The sequence below is a fragment of the Trichechus manatus genome, unplaced genomic scaffold (genome assembly GCF_000243295.1).
Source record: "Trichechus manatus latirostris isolate Lorelei unplaced genomic scaffold, TriManLat1.0 scaffold00035, whole genome shotgun sequence".
Lineage (NCBI taxonomy): Eukaryota > Metazoa > Chordata > Mammalia > Sirenia > Trichechidae > Trichechus > Trichechus manatus.
Window position 1 is genome coordinate 11,481,609 of NW_004443971.1, and position 17,947 is coordinate 11,499,555.

Here is a 17,947-nt window from a genome sequence, read left to right on the forward strand (position 1 = left end):
TTGTGATTGACTTATTTCACTCAGCATAATGCCCTCCAAACTTATCCATGTTGTGAGATGTTTCATGGATTCATCATTATTCTTTATCCTTGTGTAGTATTTCACTGTGTGTATGTACCGTAGTTTTGTTTATCCATTCATCTGTTGATGGGCACTTAGGTTGTTTCCATCTTTTTGCTATTGTGAATGATGCTGCAGTGAACATGGGTGTGCATATGGCTATTCATATCATGTCTCTTATTTCTTTAGAGTATGTACCTAGGAGTGGGCTTGCTGGGTCATATGGTATTTCTGTTTCTAGCTTTTTAAGGAAGTGTCATACCGTTTTCTATAGTGGTTGTATCATTTTACATTCCCACCAGCAGTGTGTGAGACTGCCAATCTCCCCACAACCTCACCAACTTTTGTTATTTTCTGTTTTTTTTTTTTTTTTAATTAGTGCCAGTAACATCAGAGTAAAAGGGTATTTCTTTGTAGTTTTGATCTGCATCTCTCTCATGGCTAATGATTGCGAGCATTTCTTCATGTGCTTGTTAGCCCTCTGAATGTCTTTGGTGAAGTATCTGTCCATATCTTTTGCCCATTTTTAAATTGGATTATTTGTCTTCTTGTTGTTGAGGTGCTGAAGTTTTCTATAAATTTTAGAGATTAGGCCATTGTCAGATACATAGTAGCCAAAATTTTTTCCCCAGTGTCATGGGTTGAATTGTGTCCCCCCAAAAATGTGTATATCAACTTAGCTAGATCATGATTCCCAGTATTGTATGATTGTGTAATCTGATGTGATTTCCTTATGTGCTGTAAACTCTATCACTGTGATGAGGTTATACTGATGATGTCTACAAGATTAGATAGTGTCTTAATCCAATCTCTTTTGAGATATAAAAGAGAGAAGCAAGCAGAGACACATGGGAACCTCATACCACCAAGAAAGCAGTGCTGGGAGCAGAGCGCGTCCTTTGGCCCTGAGGTTCCTGCGCTGAGATGCTCCCATACCAAGGACCTTCCTCCAGAGCTGACAGAGAGAGAAAGCCTTCTCCTGGAGCTAATGCCCTGAATTCAGACTTGTAGCCTTCTGGACTGTGAGCGAATAAACCTCTCTTTGTTAAAGCCATCCGCTTGTGATGTTTCTGTTAGAGCAGCACTAGATGACTAAGACACCCAGTCTGTAGGTTCTCTTTTTACTCTTTTGGAGAAGTCTTTTGATAAGCATAGGTGTTTAATTTTGAGGCGGTCCCATTTATCTAGTTCATCTTCTGGTGTTTGTACATTTTTAATTATGTTTGGTATTCTATTTATGCCATATATTAGGGGCCCTAGTGTTGTCCCTATTTTTTCTTTCATGATCTTTATATTTTCAGGTTTTACATTTACGTCTTTAATCCATTTTGAGTTAGTTTTTGTGTATGGGGTGAGGTATGGGTCCTGTTTCATTTTTTTACAAATGGACATCCAGTTTTGCCAGCACCATTTGTTAAAGAGACTGTCCCCCATTTAATGGACTTACCTCCAACCTTCAGGTTAGCAGTCAAGTACAAACTGTACTACCTGGAGACCTAGTTTTGGGGAACTTCATTATAAAGCCCAATCTCTTCTTTCCGCCCTTCTACAAATATTTACTAAGTGCTTATTATGACTGGACACCTTGCTAAGCTCTGTGATAAACAGATGAAACAGAAGTCCCTCCCTGAAAAGAGCTCACACTTAGTGACAGCAAGCCGATGGTTCCGTAACATTGTGACAAGTTTTAGACTCTAAGAATGTACAGAGAGTAGGGACCTGCTAACTCTGCTCACAGTGGTTGGAGAGGTTTCATGGAACTGGGGGAGCCTGGGGTAGGCTTTAAAAGATGAGTTGATACTTGTTGGTGGACAAGGGACGGTGAGAGGAGACAGTCTGAGCAAAGGCTCAGAGATGGCAGGTCAGAAGTGTTAGCCTTGAAAAGGAGGACGACGCCTCTTCTTTTGACATTGGAGGGAAAGAGGCAAAGATGGTGGTAAGGGCAGTCGTTTTCTAGGTAAGGGGGTGTGAAGTTGAGGAAGTGCGTCTCTGACAGCCTCCATTTTCTCTGTAAAGAAGGAGCAACATCCACTGTGGGAGGCAGAGGAGGTTGGAGGGCCTGGGAGAATGGTGAGGGTGTGGAGTCGTTGTCTGGGTTGAGCCCGTTGGGGTGGAGAATGTGAGTCTGCAGTGGCCTCAGTCTGTCCTACAGTGTGATTCTTCTCCCAGCTCTGTGGTACGCTGGGCATGAGAGAATGAATAGGCCTCTGAGAGGATGATATAGGGGAATCTACTCACAGCTGAGCAGGTTCCAAAAAGCATGAAAGGGGTAGAGCGTAAGGACAGTAGAGAGAGGATGGGCTGGGAGCAAAATGAGGAATCTTATTTTCTCCTCAAATAATGCTGTGAGACAGGTAGGACTATTATCTTGAGTCCCATTTTAGAGATGAGAAAAGAGAGCCAAAGAATTGAAAAGTTGTGCCCTTGAGTTAGGAGAACCTGGGTAATGCAAATGGTTAAGGGCTCAACCACTGATCGAAAGGTTGGTGGTTTGAAACCACCTACAGGCACACGGAAAAAAGGCATGGCGATCTGCTTCTTAAAGATCACAGCCTTGAAAACCCCATGGAGCACAGTTCTACTCTGCAACACGTGGGGTCACCATGAGTCAGAATCAACTCAATGCCAACTGGTTTTGTTTTTTTTCTCTTGAGTTAGTAACAAATCCAAAATTCACACCTGGACCTCTTACAAGGGAGCCTCTGGTAAGTGAGGGCTCCCGGAAGTAGGCCTAGGGGGACGCAGCTCCTACAAATAGAGGAGAAAGGAAGAAGGGAAGACAGTCAGGCCAGGTTCTCTCTCTCCCTCCCTAGGCGACTCGCACATCCCGCAAAGCCATCGCCTTTGGCAAGCGCTCACACTCCATGAAGCGGAACCCCAATGCCCCCGTCGCCAGGTCAGGCTGGCTCTTCAAACAGGTGAGGCCGCTTCTGCCGTGCTGCCTGCCGCCAACCCCACTTAGTCCTCATAGCGTTGGAACCCCTCTGTGGTTTTACCAGTCTCCTCCTTGGTTTATAAAGGCTCAGAGAAACTATCTCCCCAAGGTCACACAGAAAAATTCTTGTTAGACTTGGGAATCCAGCCAGGTCGCCTGATGGGCAGATGAGGTGACTTTGAAATGTGCTAGGTCACCATCCCTGTAAGAGCAACCCACTGGCTCATTCTCAGCAGGTCCGTCTTGCTATGGGGAGGGTGTCTCCTTCGAGTCTAGAAGTCCCCTCTATGGAGACTGTAGAGGGGGCTGCCTCTGCCCTCCAGTCCTCCCCACGCTGACCTTGCCGCTATCCTTGTCTGCCGTCTGTGCTCTCATCCTGGCTCGTCTCTTGCCCCTTTTATCTTTCCAGAGGAGACACTCAGCCCCAGAGTGACAGAACTGGAAGGTCACAGGCAATAATCTAATGTCACTTCCCTGCCTCTGAGGCCTCACGTGGGTTGCTGCCGCTCGTTAGTGACAGAGCTGCAACGAGAGCCAGGACGTCCTGATAATTAGTGCAGCTCTCCTTCTACTGCAGCCCCTCCTCCCCCTGCCCAGCTTACAGCCCCTCACGCCTGTCTCTCCACGTGTCCTGCAGGCCAGCTCCGGGGTGAAGCAGTGGAACAAGCGCTGGTTCGTCCTGGTGGATCGCTGTCTTTTCTACTATAAAGGTGAGGTTGCCCCTTGGGCTAGAGGGGGCGGTGGGAAGCCAAGGCTCACCACTTTCTCATTCTGCCATACTACTGGGCTCTGCAAGGGGCCCTGGTGGCACAGCGGTTAAGCACCCAGCCACTAACCTAAATATTGGTGTTTTGAACCCACCAGTTGGTCCGCAGGAGAAAGATGTGGCAATATGCTTCCAGAAAGGTTACAGCCTTGGAAACCCTATGGGGCAGTTCTATTTTGTCCCTATAAGGTCGCTGTGAGTTGGAATCAGCTTGATGGCAGTGGGTTTTACTGGACTCTGCTTCGGGTGGACATGGCTGGGGTAGGATAGATCTCCTCACTGTAGTCCCAGGAACCATGACAGTGGGAGGACAAACCTCACTTACTCATTCACTTATACACTCTCACACACACTTACACACACACAGGCGTACTCACTCACACATGGGCATACTCACACTCACACGCTCATGCTGACATACACTCACTCTCACACGTGGGCATAATTACACATGGGCATACTCACACACACTCATATACTGACATACACTCACACTCACACATGGGCATACTCACACACTCATACATACACTCACACACATGGACATACTCACACTCATACTCATACACTCACACTCACATGGGTATACTCACACTTACACACTCATTCCCTCACACACACACAGGTATATTCACACTCAGACACTCACTCACACACTCACTCCCTCCCTCCATATTCAACACATATTTATTGAATGCCTACAAGGTTTCAGGCTGAGTTCTAGGCCCTGGTTGGTGGTAGAGCAGGTGAACAAGGCAGTCATATGGATAATGAAGTCCCAGAGGGGGTGAGGGAGAGAGGAAAAGAGGAAGACCCGTCGGCCAGAGACCTACTGATTGGACTTGTAGGTTAATCTTCCTCCTGTCCCACCCAAACAAACGACCTGATCCCCCACAAAGACAGGAATTTTGTCAGCTTTGTATACAGCTATATCCACAGCACATAGTAGGTGCTCAATCAATGCTGAAGAAACGAATATCCCAGCTTCCACCTGCTTTGCTCACTCCTACCCTATACCAGAAAAGGAGGGCAGAGATCTGAGAAGGTCTGCAGACAAAGCTCTGCAGCCGCCTCTAGGAAGTTATTTTAAAACTATGTACGTGGTGTCAAGATGGGCACCGAGGGAGATAGCAAGGGTCGATGACAGTAGCGGTCGCCTCATGCTGATGCCTGTGAGGAGACAGGCGTGGGGGACAGGAGGAGAGAGGGTAAAATTATTTTGAAGCAGGAGAGGTTATTTCCTTCGCTTGCTTGCCTGGCAAATGGCAGAGCCCTGATCTCTCCAGGGCTCCAGAGAGCAATCTGGTGAATCATTAACTTCAGCAAACAAGGGTTGTACACAGTGACCCCCTGGAGTGCTGCTGCCCTTGCACCCTGAGTTGCTGCCACCTGAACCCCGAGGAGAGAAATGAGGGGGAGGCTGAGCATAGAGGGTATGGGTCACAGAGGAAACCCCAGGTTGAGGAGAAGAATCGGCCCAGGCCTGGGGCCAGTTGCTTGGCCCTGGGATCCAGGACTGCATGGAGCCAGAGTGTGAAAAGAACTGGGAGGAAAGCCAGGGTCTCTGCAAAGGAGGGACTTCGGGACTGGCAGTGAGGGTTGTTGTTAGCTGCTGTTGTTGGCCCCCGACTCATGGTGACCCCATGCACAACAGAACAAAACGCTACCCGGTTCTGCGCCATCCACATGATTGGTTATGGATTGGACCATTGTGATCCATAAAGTTTTCATTGGTTGGTTTTTGGAAGTAGATCGCCAGGCCTTTCTTCCTAGTTCATCTTAGTCTGGAAGCACTACGGAAAGCTGTTCGGCATCATAGCAACACACACTGACAGATGGGTACACATGAGATGCATTGGTGGGATCAGACTTGGGTCTCCCATGTGGGAGGTGAGAATTCTCCCACTGAACCACCACTGCCTCATGGCGATGAGGGCTGAAGCTCAAAAAACGGAGAACTTGAAAGGGCAAGACACACTGAAATGGGGATTGCTGTCCACCAAGAGATGGTCCTAGGACGCCCCTCCAACGCTGACCTGGCCTCTACTAGACAGGGACTCCACGTCTCCCAGAGATGGACAACTTCAGCATCCCCTGCAGCCAGCCCCGGGCCTCTCCTATTCCTCTGGACACTCTCCTCTGGGCACCACGCTGCAGTCTGGTCAGAGAGGCCAGGGTCTGGAGATGACAAGTAAGAGGAGAAGGGGCACTAGAGGAGTTTGTAGCCCTTAGCAAGGTTTCTTCTGAGCCCTGAATTCAGGTTTTCCCGAGTCCAAAACACAGGGGTTAAATGGCAGGCCTAGGGAAGTGAGGAGTGTCTTGCCGTGGCCTCATACCCTAGGTCTCGTGGCTGCCCCCACCTGGCCCACCAGGAACCCCTCTCTTTCTGGTTCCTGCTGACAGCTGGTGCCCCACCAGCTAATCCAGCAGGCTCCTTTGGAGATCCAGGATGAATTATGTAGCAGCTTGATTGTGAGCCTGATTCCAAGCGAGGCGGCCAGGAGGCTGCGTGCAGTGGGCATGTCTCCCCAGGGAGATGCCTGGGGTGGGGGGCAGGAGGGTACTGGGAAGTGGATCTACGGCAGTAGGAGAAAGCAAAGCAATCTGCTGGATGCCTGGGAGAACCCAAGATGCAGTTGCCCTGAGGAACCAGATAGCTGAGGATGGTACTGTCCACTCCACCACGCTCCACCCATTACCCGGTTCATGTATCACTGTGGGAATTGTCTTGCTTAGAGAGGGAGTATAGGATAGTGGTTAAGAATGCTGGCTTTGAAGTCAGACTTCCTGGGTTCAGAGACTAATTTCACCACTTAAGTAAATTGGACAAATTTACTTAACCTCTCTGTGTCTCAATTTCCTTACCTATAAAAAGGGGGTAATAATAGTACCTACTTATAGGATTGTTGGGAGAGCTAAGTGCATTAAGGCATTTAACTTAGAACACTGCTTGACATATAGTGAGCACCCCAAAAATGTTAGCTCTTATTTATTTGCTTTTATAATAGAATGAAGGAGCCCTGGTGGCATAATGGTTAAGCTCTTGGTTGCGAACCAAAAGGTTGACAGTTTGTACCCACCCAGTGGCTCTGCAGGAGAAAGACCCGATGATCTGTTCCAATAAAGATTAAACCCAAAATCCCATTGCTGTCGAGTCGATTTTGACTCATAGCAACCCTGTAGGACAGAGTAGAACTGCCCCATAGGGTTTCCAAGGCTGTAAATCTTTATGGAAGCAGACTGCCACATCATTCTCCCATGGAGCGGCTGGTGGGTTTGAACCACCGGCCTTTAGGTTAGCAGCCAAGCACTTAACCACAGCCTTGGAAAGCTATAGAATGGTTCTCCTCTGTCATATAGGGTCTCTATGAGTTGGAATTGACTCGGTGGCACACAACAACAACTAGAATGTAAGCTCCCTGGGAACGGGCATTTCTCTCCTATTCACCACTAAGTGCCAGTGTCTAGAGGTGTCTGCAGGAGCACCAGGCTGCCCAGCTTCAGGGAGTGTGCCTCTTGGTGCTGGGCAGTGCACACCTGTGTGGTTGTATGTGGTGGCCCTGCGAACATGACAAGTATAGATGAGCAACAAATATTTATTGTAATAGGGCTGGCATACTCCTCGCCCCTCCTCCCTGTACATGTGCATGTGTGTGCACACATATCTCACTTCTGCCTCTACCTCCTGGCAGATGAGAAGGAGGACAGCATCCTGGGCAGCATCCCCCTTCTGAGCTTCCGGGTGGCTGCCGTGCAGCCCTCAGACAACATCAGCCGAAAACACACCTTTAAGGTCAGTTGGCCTTCCTCTCCCAGGCCAGGTGGGTGAGGGAGGTGCTCTTTTAGAGCACCCAGGGATGGAGAAGGGGATGGAGAGCCGTCTCCCTAAGGGACTCTGGTGGTGGCGGCGGGGGGGCGGTAGGCAATGGCCCCTGGACTCACTACAGGCAGTTGTAAAGCTGAGTCTGTGAGAGGACCCCTCCTCTTCCTCCTCGGGGTGTGGGTGGGCCAGCAGAGATATGCTTCAGTGGTCTCGCAGTTTTCCCTGGGGAAGAGAGCCACACCCTGAGGCCGTGGACCCTCTGCCCAGTGGCCTGGAATCTGGAGATCCCTCACAGCAGAGGCAGGAGCTGTGGGCTGGAGGGGCTGAGATTCCTTCATGAAAGGCTGCCTCCCACCTTGGTCCTAAGAGACAGGGCTCCCATCAAACTTACTCACATTTTCAATCTTTTGGAAAAATTAGGACTCGAGTTTCATTACTAGCAAGAGAGTACACCTTATACAGACAAAAATTTGAACCAACAAATACACGCAAAATTGGGGCTCAGCGTCCTGCTCAGCGTGCCTCCCTCTGAACCCCAGGGGCTCCACCCATCAAAGATGCGCCTGCAGCTGGCTGATCCGAGGCCTGTGTTTTTCCACATTTAACAATTCATGACCCATTAGAAACTATAAAAATCCCATGCCCTTAGTGTATTTTATGGTGCAAAAACCATAGGTTCTTTCTTGCTTTCCAAATATAAAATCATAATATCAACCATACATTTTTCTTAGTAGAAACCCTTCTCTCTCTCAAAGCCATAATGTTGGCTGATAGGACCTGCAGGTCATGCCAGGTCAGCGTCTGAGCTCTTAGAGCCTCGGACACCCTTGACCTTTCCTGTTCTTCAGACTGTGGTCACCTGGCCACAGAAAAGAGGTGGGCACCTTACACAGGGGGTCCTGTGGGGGCCAAGGAGGCGCTTCCACGGCACATAATTAGTTTCCAGCCTCGCAGGGTCTTGTATGCCAGAGGTGTGAATAGAATGAACAATTAATAATGCTCTGACTCTGGGGAGTCGGGTTCTAGCTGGGGAAATAGGAACAGGCTGTTTAACCAACAACGAACAGCCACGCTATACACAGATGCACCCACACACGATCAAACAGCCTGTCTCACCCTCCCCACCAGACCTGTTCACAGACGCACGCACGCTCGAGCACAAAACTCTGCTGGCTGCAGGCATTAGACGATGTCCTGAGCGATGGACACCCGCCCTCTCCAGAACCCCAGATACCACTGCCATGCCCCCCGCAAATGCCCTCCTCTTTCCCTCCCCCAGGGAGGGCACTGCCTCTTTAAAACTCAACTCTGAGGGCTGTGCTCCGTGGCTCACAAAGGGTTCTGATTGTGACTATTCAGTGGCCCTTCCCCAGGGACGGCAGGGGAGCTGAGACAGACAGGAGACTTATCCGGCTTTGGCCACCAAAGGAAACTCTTGGATTGCTCAGCGAGGAGCCAGGAGCTATTCCTGCCCAGCCTACCACTGAATGCCTTAACCTCTCCTAGCCCAGCCCTTGGGGGCTCCGTGGGCTCCACGCCACTGGGACACCTCCCTCAATTCTCTGGCCCCCTTTCACAGTTCCAGGCTGGTGGCCCCTCCCAGCTCCCCATCAATGGCCCTGTCTTCTCCCAGGCCCCCTGCCTCCCTGTCACAAGCATTTGCCCCGTGCCTTTACGCTTCTGCTTCCCGTGGGCGTGCTTTGTCTCCCAGGGTGACTGCGGGCTCAAGTGCACACACCATGTCTCCTCCTTGGTGACTGGTGCCCAGGGCAGGCTGTCCACTACATGCTTATCGACTGATGAATTCACTCCCTGCCCACTCCTTGTCCACACCCACCAGTCCCTGCCTGTGCTTCTCTTTTCTGCACAGTAACCCTGTGTTCTCTGCCCCAGAGGGCCTGCTCAGGCCTCCGCTCTCTACACCCTGGTGCAGCTGAGTTTGAAGTTCGAGATGCCTCCTTTCAGCTTTATGGTTTTAGTCGGCACCTCCCCTGCCCCTTTCCACACCCACCCTGACTTCTGCTCACATGCTGAGCCCTCTGCTGGGGGGTGGAGACTGCCTGGAGCCAGAGGAAGGAGGCCCGTCCTTGCCCATGGAGAATAGGACATGCCCTTGCTGGGCAATGGCTGGTTCTTGTCAGAAAGAGCCCGAGTCATGAGGAAATGTGGGGGCGCGGCGGGCTGGCACTGCAGTGGACGGAGTCCCAGGAGGGCCAGGCTGGGTGAGCATTTGGTGAGTGGGTTTGATGTTGCTGCTCAGGATAGCGGGGGCTTGGTCAGAGGAGCCAGGCCTTCTCTTCTTCCAACCCCAGATTTAGCACCGAAGAGGTCTGAGGCTGAAGTGACTTTACAACAGTAACCCCATGGAATAGGGTAAACAAGGGCAGGAAGAATCTAACCCTGGAGCATGTTTTTCTTGTGGCCCCAGAACTCTGAGTTTCACTGGGTAGACCCTCCCATCACACAGGCGCATCAGTTAGGGCCAGAGTGAAAGCCTATCTTATTTGCAGTTACAGAGCAGGACAGGAAGAGCCAGCATTAGTATTTGGAACACTGATTTACTCTCCACCACCAGCCCAAATTCCTTTGGTGGGCCGAACTGTGCATTGCCAGGTGCTGTGATCCCATTGGTGACACCTACTAGAATGGGGCAGTCTGAATACCTCACCCCCTTCACTATGCTTCTCACCATTTCCCGCCTCGTTGGTCTCTGTCTCTCCCTCTGGTGTTTGGTTGACCTGTTCTCTGCTTCTGTTCCTTCTGACCGTGTGAGGACCCCTCCTCTGGACAGGAGCTCTCTTCTGGGTTCCCGCCTGCTGTGCCTGCTCGCAGCCAACAACTAGGTAGCGTGCCCCTTCTGTATGCCAGCGCATGCCCCTTGCATGCCCATGGAGAGAGAGGTTGGGCTGTCTCTCCTTATGGGAGAGACGGTGCCAGCTTCTCAGCAGTGAAGCTGGGCATGAGAATGGCATGTGCTTGGGGTGGGGGGCATCTTCTTAGATGTTGGGTAATTGTCCTTCAGATTAAAGATGGAATTTGAGGGGAGAGTGGGCATGGTAATTGTCCCTCCTTCTTATGATCACCTCAGGTGGGACAGGTAAGCTTACCTGGATATTGGGCTGTTGAGTGGTATCCAGAGAGTCAACCAAGGCAAATACCTGGATGCCAGCTGGAGCACTGGGGGTAGTGGTAGGCCACCCTCCTCACCTTGCCCTGAGCTCCATGTGGGGTAAAGTGCTGTAGGTGAAGGGAATGGCTTCCTGACCACCCATTCTGTGGGTGGTGTTGTCCTCTCCTACAGGTAACTGTGTGCTGGGTGGACGAGGCCGGGGCCAGTTCCACGCACTGCCTCTCCCCACAGGCCGAGCATGCGGGTGTCCGTACCTACTTCTTCAGTGCTGAGAGCCCCGAGGAGCAGGAGGCCTGGATCCAGGCCATGGGGGAAGCTGCCCGAGTACAGATCCCCCCAGCCCAGAAATCTGCACCTCAAGCTGTGCGCGACAAGTAAGTGACAGGGTACCAGGTGGGGGGGAGGGGGTGGTGGTTTGCTAGAGAAAGAGGAGGACTGAAGACACGCCCAACTCTATACCATTGCCAAGCCCAGCTTGGACCTCCAAAGAGCATGTAAGTCATCTCCTTGCTTCCAAGAAAGATACCCTTCACCCAGCTCTAAAAGCAGGCACTTTCTCTATGCTTTAGAAGTCCCTGGGTGGCACACATGGTTAAGGTGCACAGCTACTAACCTAAAGGTTGGCGATTTGAATCCACCCAGAGGCACCTCAAAAGAAAGGCCTGGTATCTACCTTTGAAAAATCAGCCATTGAAAATCCTATGGCGTACAGTTCTACTCTGACACACATGAGGTCGCCATGAGTTGGAATTGACTTGACAGCAACTGGTTTAGATTTGGTTTTCTCTGTAACCTAAGGCTCTGAGGGAAAGAGACTCATAAATAGGGAACCTGCAAATCTGACCTTCAGGACGTTTTACTAGTAAACTTAAAAATCTGTCCTACTGTTACTTAATTTCCTATGGTTCAAATTTCAGTGGAGACAGAAAAAATGTGTTGCCCTTCTCTTGTAATAAAATTCCACTTGGTCTCACCTTCCTGTTACTCCAGACTAAGTGATCTCAGAACCCATGGCCTCTCCTCCCCTTCTCTGAGCTGGTGGAGTTCAAGGGAGAAGCCATGTTCCACCGGGGCCTGGCTGAGGGCCAGAGGTCAGGGTCATTTCCTGCATTTTCTCTGCTGGTCATGTGGTTACACACAGCCTTTGGAAGAAGGTGGACTTGGGTTTGAATCCCAACTTGGCCATTTGCTCACAGTGTGACCTCAGGGTAAATTACTTAACCTTTGTGAGCCTGAGTTTCTCCATCAAAAACAGGACTTAGAACCCTACCTCACAGGGTTGTTGTGAGGACTAAATAGTATATGTAAATACTTTCCATGCAGTCAGCACTCAGACTGTGGCTCCTCCCATCCCCTTCCTCACACCACATACACCCCCATCAGCATCCACAGCCTCAGTGCCAGCCTCTACTTTAACTGGGTATGCAGTCTTGAGTTAGGTGTTAAAGGGGATCCAGAAGAAGGAGTTTTTCAGTATAGACTTCAAGAGTCTCTCCATATATCTTAGAAATGTTTACCAAGCCATGTTTTCACAAGGACACTTGAATATGTCTAATTTGGCAAGCTATTGGGAGAAAATTGTCCCAAGTTTCCATCTTAGCTTCAACCAAGGGCCATAGTTCCAGGAGTTCATGCATTCATGAACTGGGTAGACTTGAACCACCAACCTTTTAGTTAGCACCAAGTACATTAACCATTGCACCACCCAAGGACTCCAAGGCAGGCTACGATTAGGTTTTATAATAATTGCCCAGTGTGGCCGGAGCAAGAAGATAAAGTGGTAAGATTTAGGAAACCGAACTGTAATTCACTGAATCCTGTTTCCATTGGTACCTTCCTGCCCATCCTTCTGCCTTCCTTTTCTCCTTCTTAGTCCACCACTCCCCACCCAACTCCATACTGGGCTGGAGTCACTTACAACGTCTCTGTTGGCATCCTGCAGCCATGAGAAGCCAGACTCAGAGAACATTCCACCCAGCAAACACCACCACCAGCCACCCCACAACAGCCTCCCCAAGCCTGAGCCAGAGGCCAAGACTCGAGGGGAGGGTGATGGCCGAGGCTGCGAGAAGACAGAGAGGAGGCCCGAGAGGCCTGAAGTCAAGAAAGAGCCTCTGGTGAAAGCCAATGGCATCCAACCTGGACCAGAACCAGCCTCAGAGCCGGGCAGCCCTTACCCTGAGGGCCCAAGGGCCCCAGGGGGCGGGGAGCAGGCCGCGCAGCCCAACGGCTGGCAATATAGCTCTACAAGCCGGCCGGGGAGCAAAGCTTTCCCACCTCAGGACGGAGAGAGTCGGGGACACCGGCGGAGCTTCCCACCACGCACCAACCCCGACAAAATTGCCCAGCGCAAGAGCTCCATGAATCAGCTCCAGCAGTGGGTGAACCTCCGCCGGGGGGTGCCTCAACCCTCCGAAGACCTTCGGAGGTGAGGCCTGGTGGGAGGTGAGGTGGAGTTGAGATGGTGTTGTGCCTCAGGATGGGAATGGGATAGTAACATGTGAGGCATTACCTACTGGAAACTCTGGAAACTGGGTTGAGTTGGGAAACCAAGAAAATCCCATGCTTCCCAGCTTGCCCAAATCCTTTCCTGCCACATGGCTCCATCTTTAGAGTTTGGCCTCTGCCCCTGCTTCTTGCTTTCTCAGTCTACTTTCTTCAGAAGAAGGAACAGAGGGGCTCATTGCCCCTCCGTAAGGGTATTGGGTGGCCCAGGGGACAAGCAGTGTCAGTCAGAGGGTTGTTGTTGTTGATAGTTGCCATTGACTTGGCTCTGACTCAGCGACCTCATGCACAAAAGAACAAAATGTTGTCCAGTCCTGTGCACAATCGTTGGTATTCTCAAGTCCATTGTTGAGGCCACTGTGTATTTTGAGTGCCTTCCAGCCTAGGGGGCTCATCTTCCAGTACTATATCAGACAATATTCTCAGTCACAGGGAGGGAACCTAAAAGCTGTTCTGGCCATACGTTCGCCAGGCTTTGAACCCTCTTACAACACAAGATTCACTAAACACCAACCCAATCCACTCCATTTTTGAACAGCTCTAGCTTTTTTTAAACAGCACAGCGGTGGTTCAGTGGTAGAATTCATGCCTTCCATTTAGGAGACCCCGCTTCAGTTCCTAGCCAATGTACCCCATGCACAGCCACCACTCACCTGTCAGTGGAGGCTTGCGTGTTGCTTTGATGCTGAACAAGTTTCAATGGAGCTTCTAGACTAGGACTAGGAAGAAAGGTGTGGAGATCTACTTCCAAAAATCAGCCAGTTAAAACCCTATGGATCACATCTGTCTGATCCCATTGTGCGTGGGGTTGCCATGAGGCAGGGGCTGACTGGAAGGCAGCGAACAACAACCGTTGTTTGAAAGCCATTATTTATATGATGCTAAAGAAAAAGCAAACAAGCCGTTGCTCTCATCAGTCCCAGTTCTGCCCTCTAGGACCCATTTACTCCTTTATCCAGTGACTGGCGTCGAAATATTTGAAGACACTTATCATGCCTGATTGTGTCCCTCAGGGCAAGTGAGTCCGCTGGCTCCTCTCCTGGGGGGTCTGGGCAGCCCCAGGGACCACAGGTAACAGCCTCAGGGAGGCCTAGGGGCCTGTGAGGAGCCTGCCCCCTAGTGGCCTGAGCTCCAGTTCCCAGCTGGTGGTCTGACGCCTGGGAGCATCTGGCCTGCTTTGGGAGAGGGTCCCAGGAACGTGCTGGTTCTGTGCTTGACCAGATCATGAAGCGAGGGTGGATCCTTGTTTGCTCCTCCTCACGCACCAACCCCGACAAAATTGCCCAGCGCAAGAGGCCCTCTTTGGGGTCTTCTATTTGCCCTCCTTCAAACGTACTCTCCGGAAAAGATCTGATAAATTGGTTCACACTGAGATGAAGTTGGCCAATAGGGCTTCAAGTTTTTCCCAGGAGGGTTTCGTTTAAAGAGACAACGATTGAAGCTCTAAATGATGACATTCCCAGCATCGAGCAGCTGGTTGAGGGAGGGAGCTTTGAGGACAGGGGGTGGTTTCGCTACCCCTCTGGAAACAGACCTCATGGTGTGGGCAGCAGCCCCTCTGGGTTCACCACCAGTTGGTTCAAACCTGCCTTAGGCTCGAAGACCTGGGGGTGGGCGGGGCATGGCTGGCGGATGGAGACGCACCTGTTTTGTGTGGGTTCTTTACACTCTTCCTCTCTCAGTCCTTCTAGGTTCTACCCAATGTCCCGCAGGGTCCCTGAGTATTATGGCCCCTACTCTCCCCAGTACCCTGACGATTACCAGTACTACCCCCCCGGGGTGCGGCCGGACAGCATCTGTTCCATGCCTGCCTATGATCGGATCAGCGCACCCTGGGCCCTGGAGGACAAGCGCCACACCTTCCGCAATGGGGGCGGGCCTGCCTACCAGCTGCGCGAGTGGAAGGAGCCCCCCGGCTACGGGCGGCAGGACGGCAGCGGGCGGCAGGATGGCACCATCTGGATCCCCAGCCCCTCCCGGCAGCCGGTCTATTACGATGAGCTGGACGCCGCCTCCGGCTCGTTGCGCCACCTGTCCTTGCAGCCCCGCTCCCACTCCGTGCCCCGCTCGCCCAGCCAGGGCTCCTACAGCCGCGCGCGCATTTACTCCCCCGCCCGCTCACCCAGCACCCGCTTCGAGCGGCTGCCACCCCGCAGCGAGGACATCTACGCCGACCCCACTGCATATGTCATGAGGCGATCCATCAGCTCCCCCAAGGTGAGCTGCCGGCCTGCCCCTCCTTCGTCACCCCATGAGAAAAGGTGGAGAGGCAGGCGCCCCTGGGCCACTGGGTTTGTGCTATAGGACCACGGATGCTGACCAGGGACCCGCTGGCCCTGCAGGGATTTGCCTTGCCCGATCGGCAGGAACACTGCTCTCTGTGCTTATCCCAGGCTGTGCCAGGAACCATGCTCTCTTATATAAAAGGGGGCCTAGAGGGCTCTGTCTTCTCACATCCGTAGGACCTGAACAGATGATTGCCCCGGGGGGCTGCTGTCCATTTTAGTTTGGAATCTGCTCTGGGACGAGATACAAACATCCCTAAACTTTGACTTCAGGTGGTGGGGAAGCCTGTGTCCCACCCGGACCCCCTCACCTCTCCAATCCCCTTTCTCTTCCAGTATGATTACCTGGGAGACAGGCGGCCAGTCCCTGCAGGACTGTTCCCCTACAACTACCCACCATCCCCCACGATCCACGATAAGATGGTACGTCCTCTCCTCCCACTCCACCCCTCCTTGCTTCCATCCAGAGCGGGGCTAAACTGGGGCACACACCAAGGATGCCCTGCACCCAATGCCAGCCCGTCTGGTTCTTAGCAGCCTCTGGATGCCTCCTCCCTCCCGGCCGGGAACATGGCCCCAGTACACAGTTTGGTCCCATTACCCATTCTCCCCTGTGACACAGGGCAGGGGAGCAGGGACAAGATCTGGGAATGTGTAATGTCCTGATCCTCTTGACCTCAGCACAGCTGATGATGCCTCTCCGGGGTGCAGGAGAAGGGGCCTGGACTGGGGGCTTAGGTGATGGGCTGGGAAGAAAAACCAGGCTAAAGCTCCTAACAACAGACAAGATCTCCTGGACTATCTCCCCCGCCCCCTTCATGTATTTGTTTCAAATCTGTCCTTTGCTTAGAATGCCACTCTTGGGGAAAGGGACAAATGGTGTGACTGAGGAAGACAAGATGTTCCATATTGCGTCTACTCCCTTTTCTCTCCCCTTTCTACTTGAGTCTTTAACTAGAATTTATTCTCCTCAAAATTTTTGCCTCTACCTGGAGAACTAGACGCAGATGCTGCCCTTGGGTGGGTTGGGGAGAGCCACTGGTAACACAGGCAGAATCCTTGTCCCCGAAGGCCTATTGCTAACCCCTCCCTGTACATGGTGCCAGAAGGCCAGGTGGAGGAGGCCTTGACAGGCGGGGAGGGCTACAGCGCCTTCCCCTCTCTCTCAGATGCTGCCAGCATCCAAACCCTAGAGCCTTGACCTACAGCAAATGGCAATGGATTTTCCCGGAAAACTCAGAAACAGCTCTAAGAGGTGCGGACTAGATTGCTTCAGCGGTGCTTCTCTCCCCCTTGGAAGGCCAAAACAGACCTAGGAGAGGTGGAGTCGGGACCCAGGGCGCACTCCTCCTCTGGTGGGAGTGTCCAGGAGAGAATGGCTTTGCCTGCCCGTGTCCTCATCCCCTCCCCTGCCCAGGACTCCTCAAGGGCGAAGAGACACCTCTCTTTGTCCTTACCCAGCTAACTCCTAACTGCTTTGCTTCTTTTTTATTGTTTTCTTGTCGTGTTCCTGTTTGTTTGTGTTGCTGGTTGGCCTCATGGCCTCGGGCTCCGGGTAGGATGAACTTTTAGACCTTCAGTTGCAAAGAAACCTAGAGTATTTGGATCAGCAGGTAGGCAGAGCTGGTGCCGCTCACCATCCCACTGCCACCCGTCACGTCTCCCTCCTCCCACCCACCCCTCATCTTCCATCCATTCTACAGCCTTTGTTGGCACAACCAAGACACAACAAAGTGGCTTATATTTTGGTTTGCTCCTTCTCACCCCTTCTCTTCAAAGCCCTGTAGGGCAGCCAGGAGTTTCCCCGGGAAAGGAGAATAATAAATGACCACATGAATAATTAATGCCACCTCATATTTCTCCAGCTTTCAGTCCAGATGGAACTGCCCCCGGAGGCAGGTGGGGATTTGCATTTTGCCAGAGAGGAGGCAGTAGCAGACATGGGTGGAAGCTCTGTGTTTAGGCCTAAAATGGTAGGGATTTAGTTCACCCTGAATCCGGGAGATTATCCTATCATATTCCATATGATGTTATACTTCCTCATTTGTAAAATGAGGTCTGCAGACCTGCCCTGGAATGATTTTAAAAATAGTATTAATTCAGTGTATTTCTTAGTTCCTCTGCAAAGCCCTTTTGCAAATACAACTCATGTTCTGAGAAGTCAGTGTGGTCGACCGAACGGGTATTATCAGCCCAATTTTACAAATAAGCAACAGAAAGAGGCGGTGACTATTCCCAGATCATATTGCTAACATGTTACAGAGGGAAATGGCTGCCTGGGCCCCTGGCTCCTGAGGTTGAACCATTGGCAACTCTGCCTTTTGAAGCTAAGGAGGGTGTGATATTCACTGGGTTCAGACAGCCTGGGGGTCACGATCTGGGCATTTATATGTTCAGATGTGTGCTACAAACCCTGGGGGACTTGGAGGTATATGACATTGTC

At 51.5% G+C, this 17,947-nt stretch overlaps 1 protein-coding gene across 1 annotated transcript in view; it reads left to right on the plus strand.

Moving 5' to 3' along the window:
- PLEKHA6 (pleckstrin homology domain containing A6) overlaps window positions 1-17,947 on the plus strand; it is a 45,290-nt gene that overhangs the window by 3,941 nt on the left and 23,402 nt on the right. Inside the window, exons 2-7 of the mRNA XM_023730268.1 lie at window positions 2,874-2,978; window positions 3,633-3,705; window positions 7,454-7,554; window positions 10,946-11,088; window positions 12,657-13,142; window positions 14,902-15,436. Of these exons, the coding sequence (XP_023586036.1) occupies window positions 2,874-2,978; window positions 3,633-3,705; window positions 7,454-7,554; window positions 10,946-11,088; window positions 12,657-13,142; window positions 14,902-15,436 (1,443 nt within the window). The remainder of the gene's footprint in view (window positions 1-2,873; window positions 2,979-3,632; window positions 3,706-7,453; window positions 7,555-10,945; window positions 11,089-12,656; window positions 13,143-14,901; window positions 15,437-17,947) is intronic.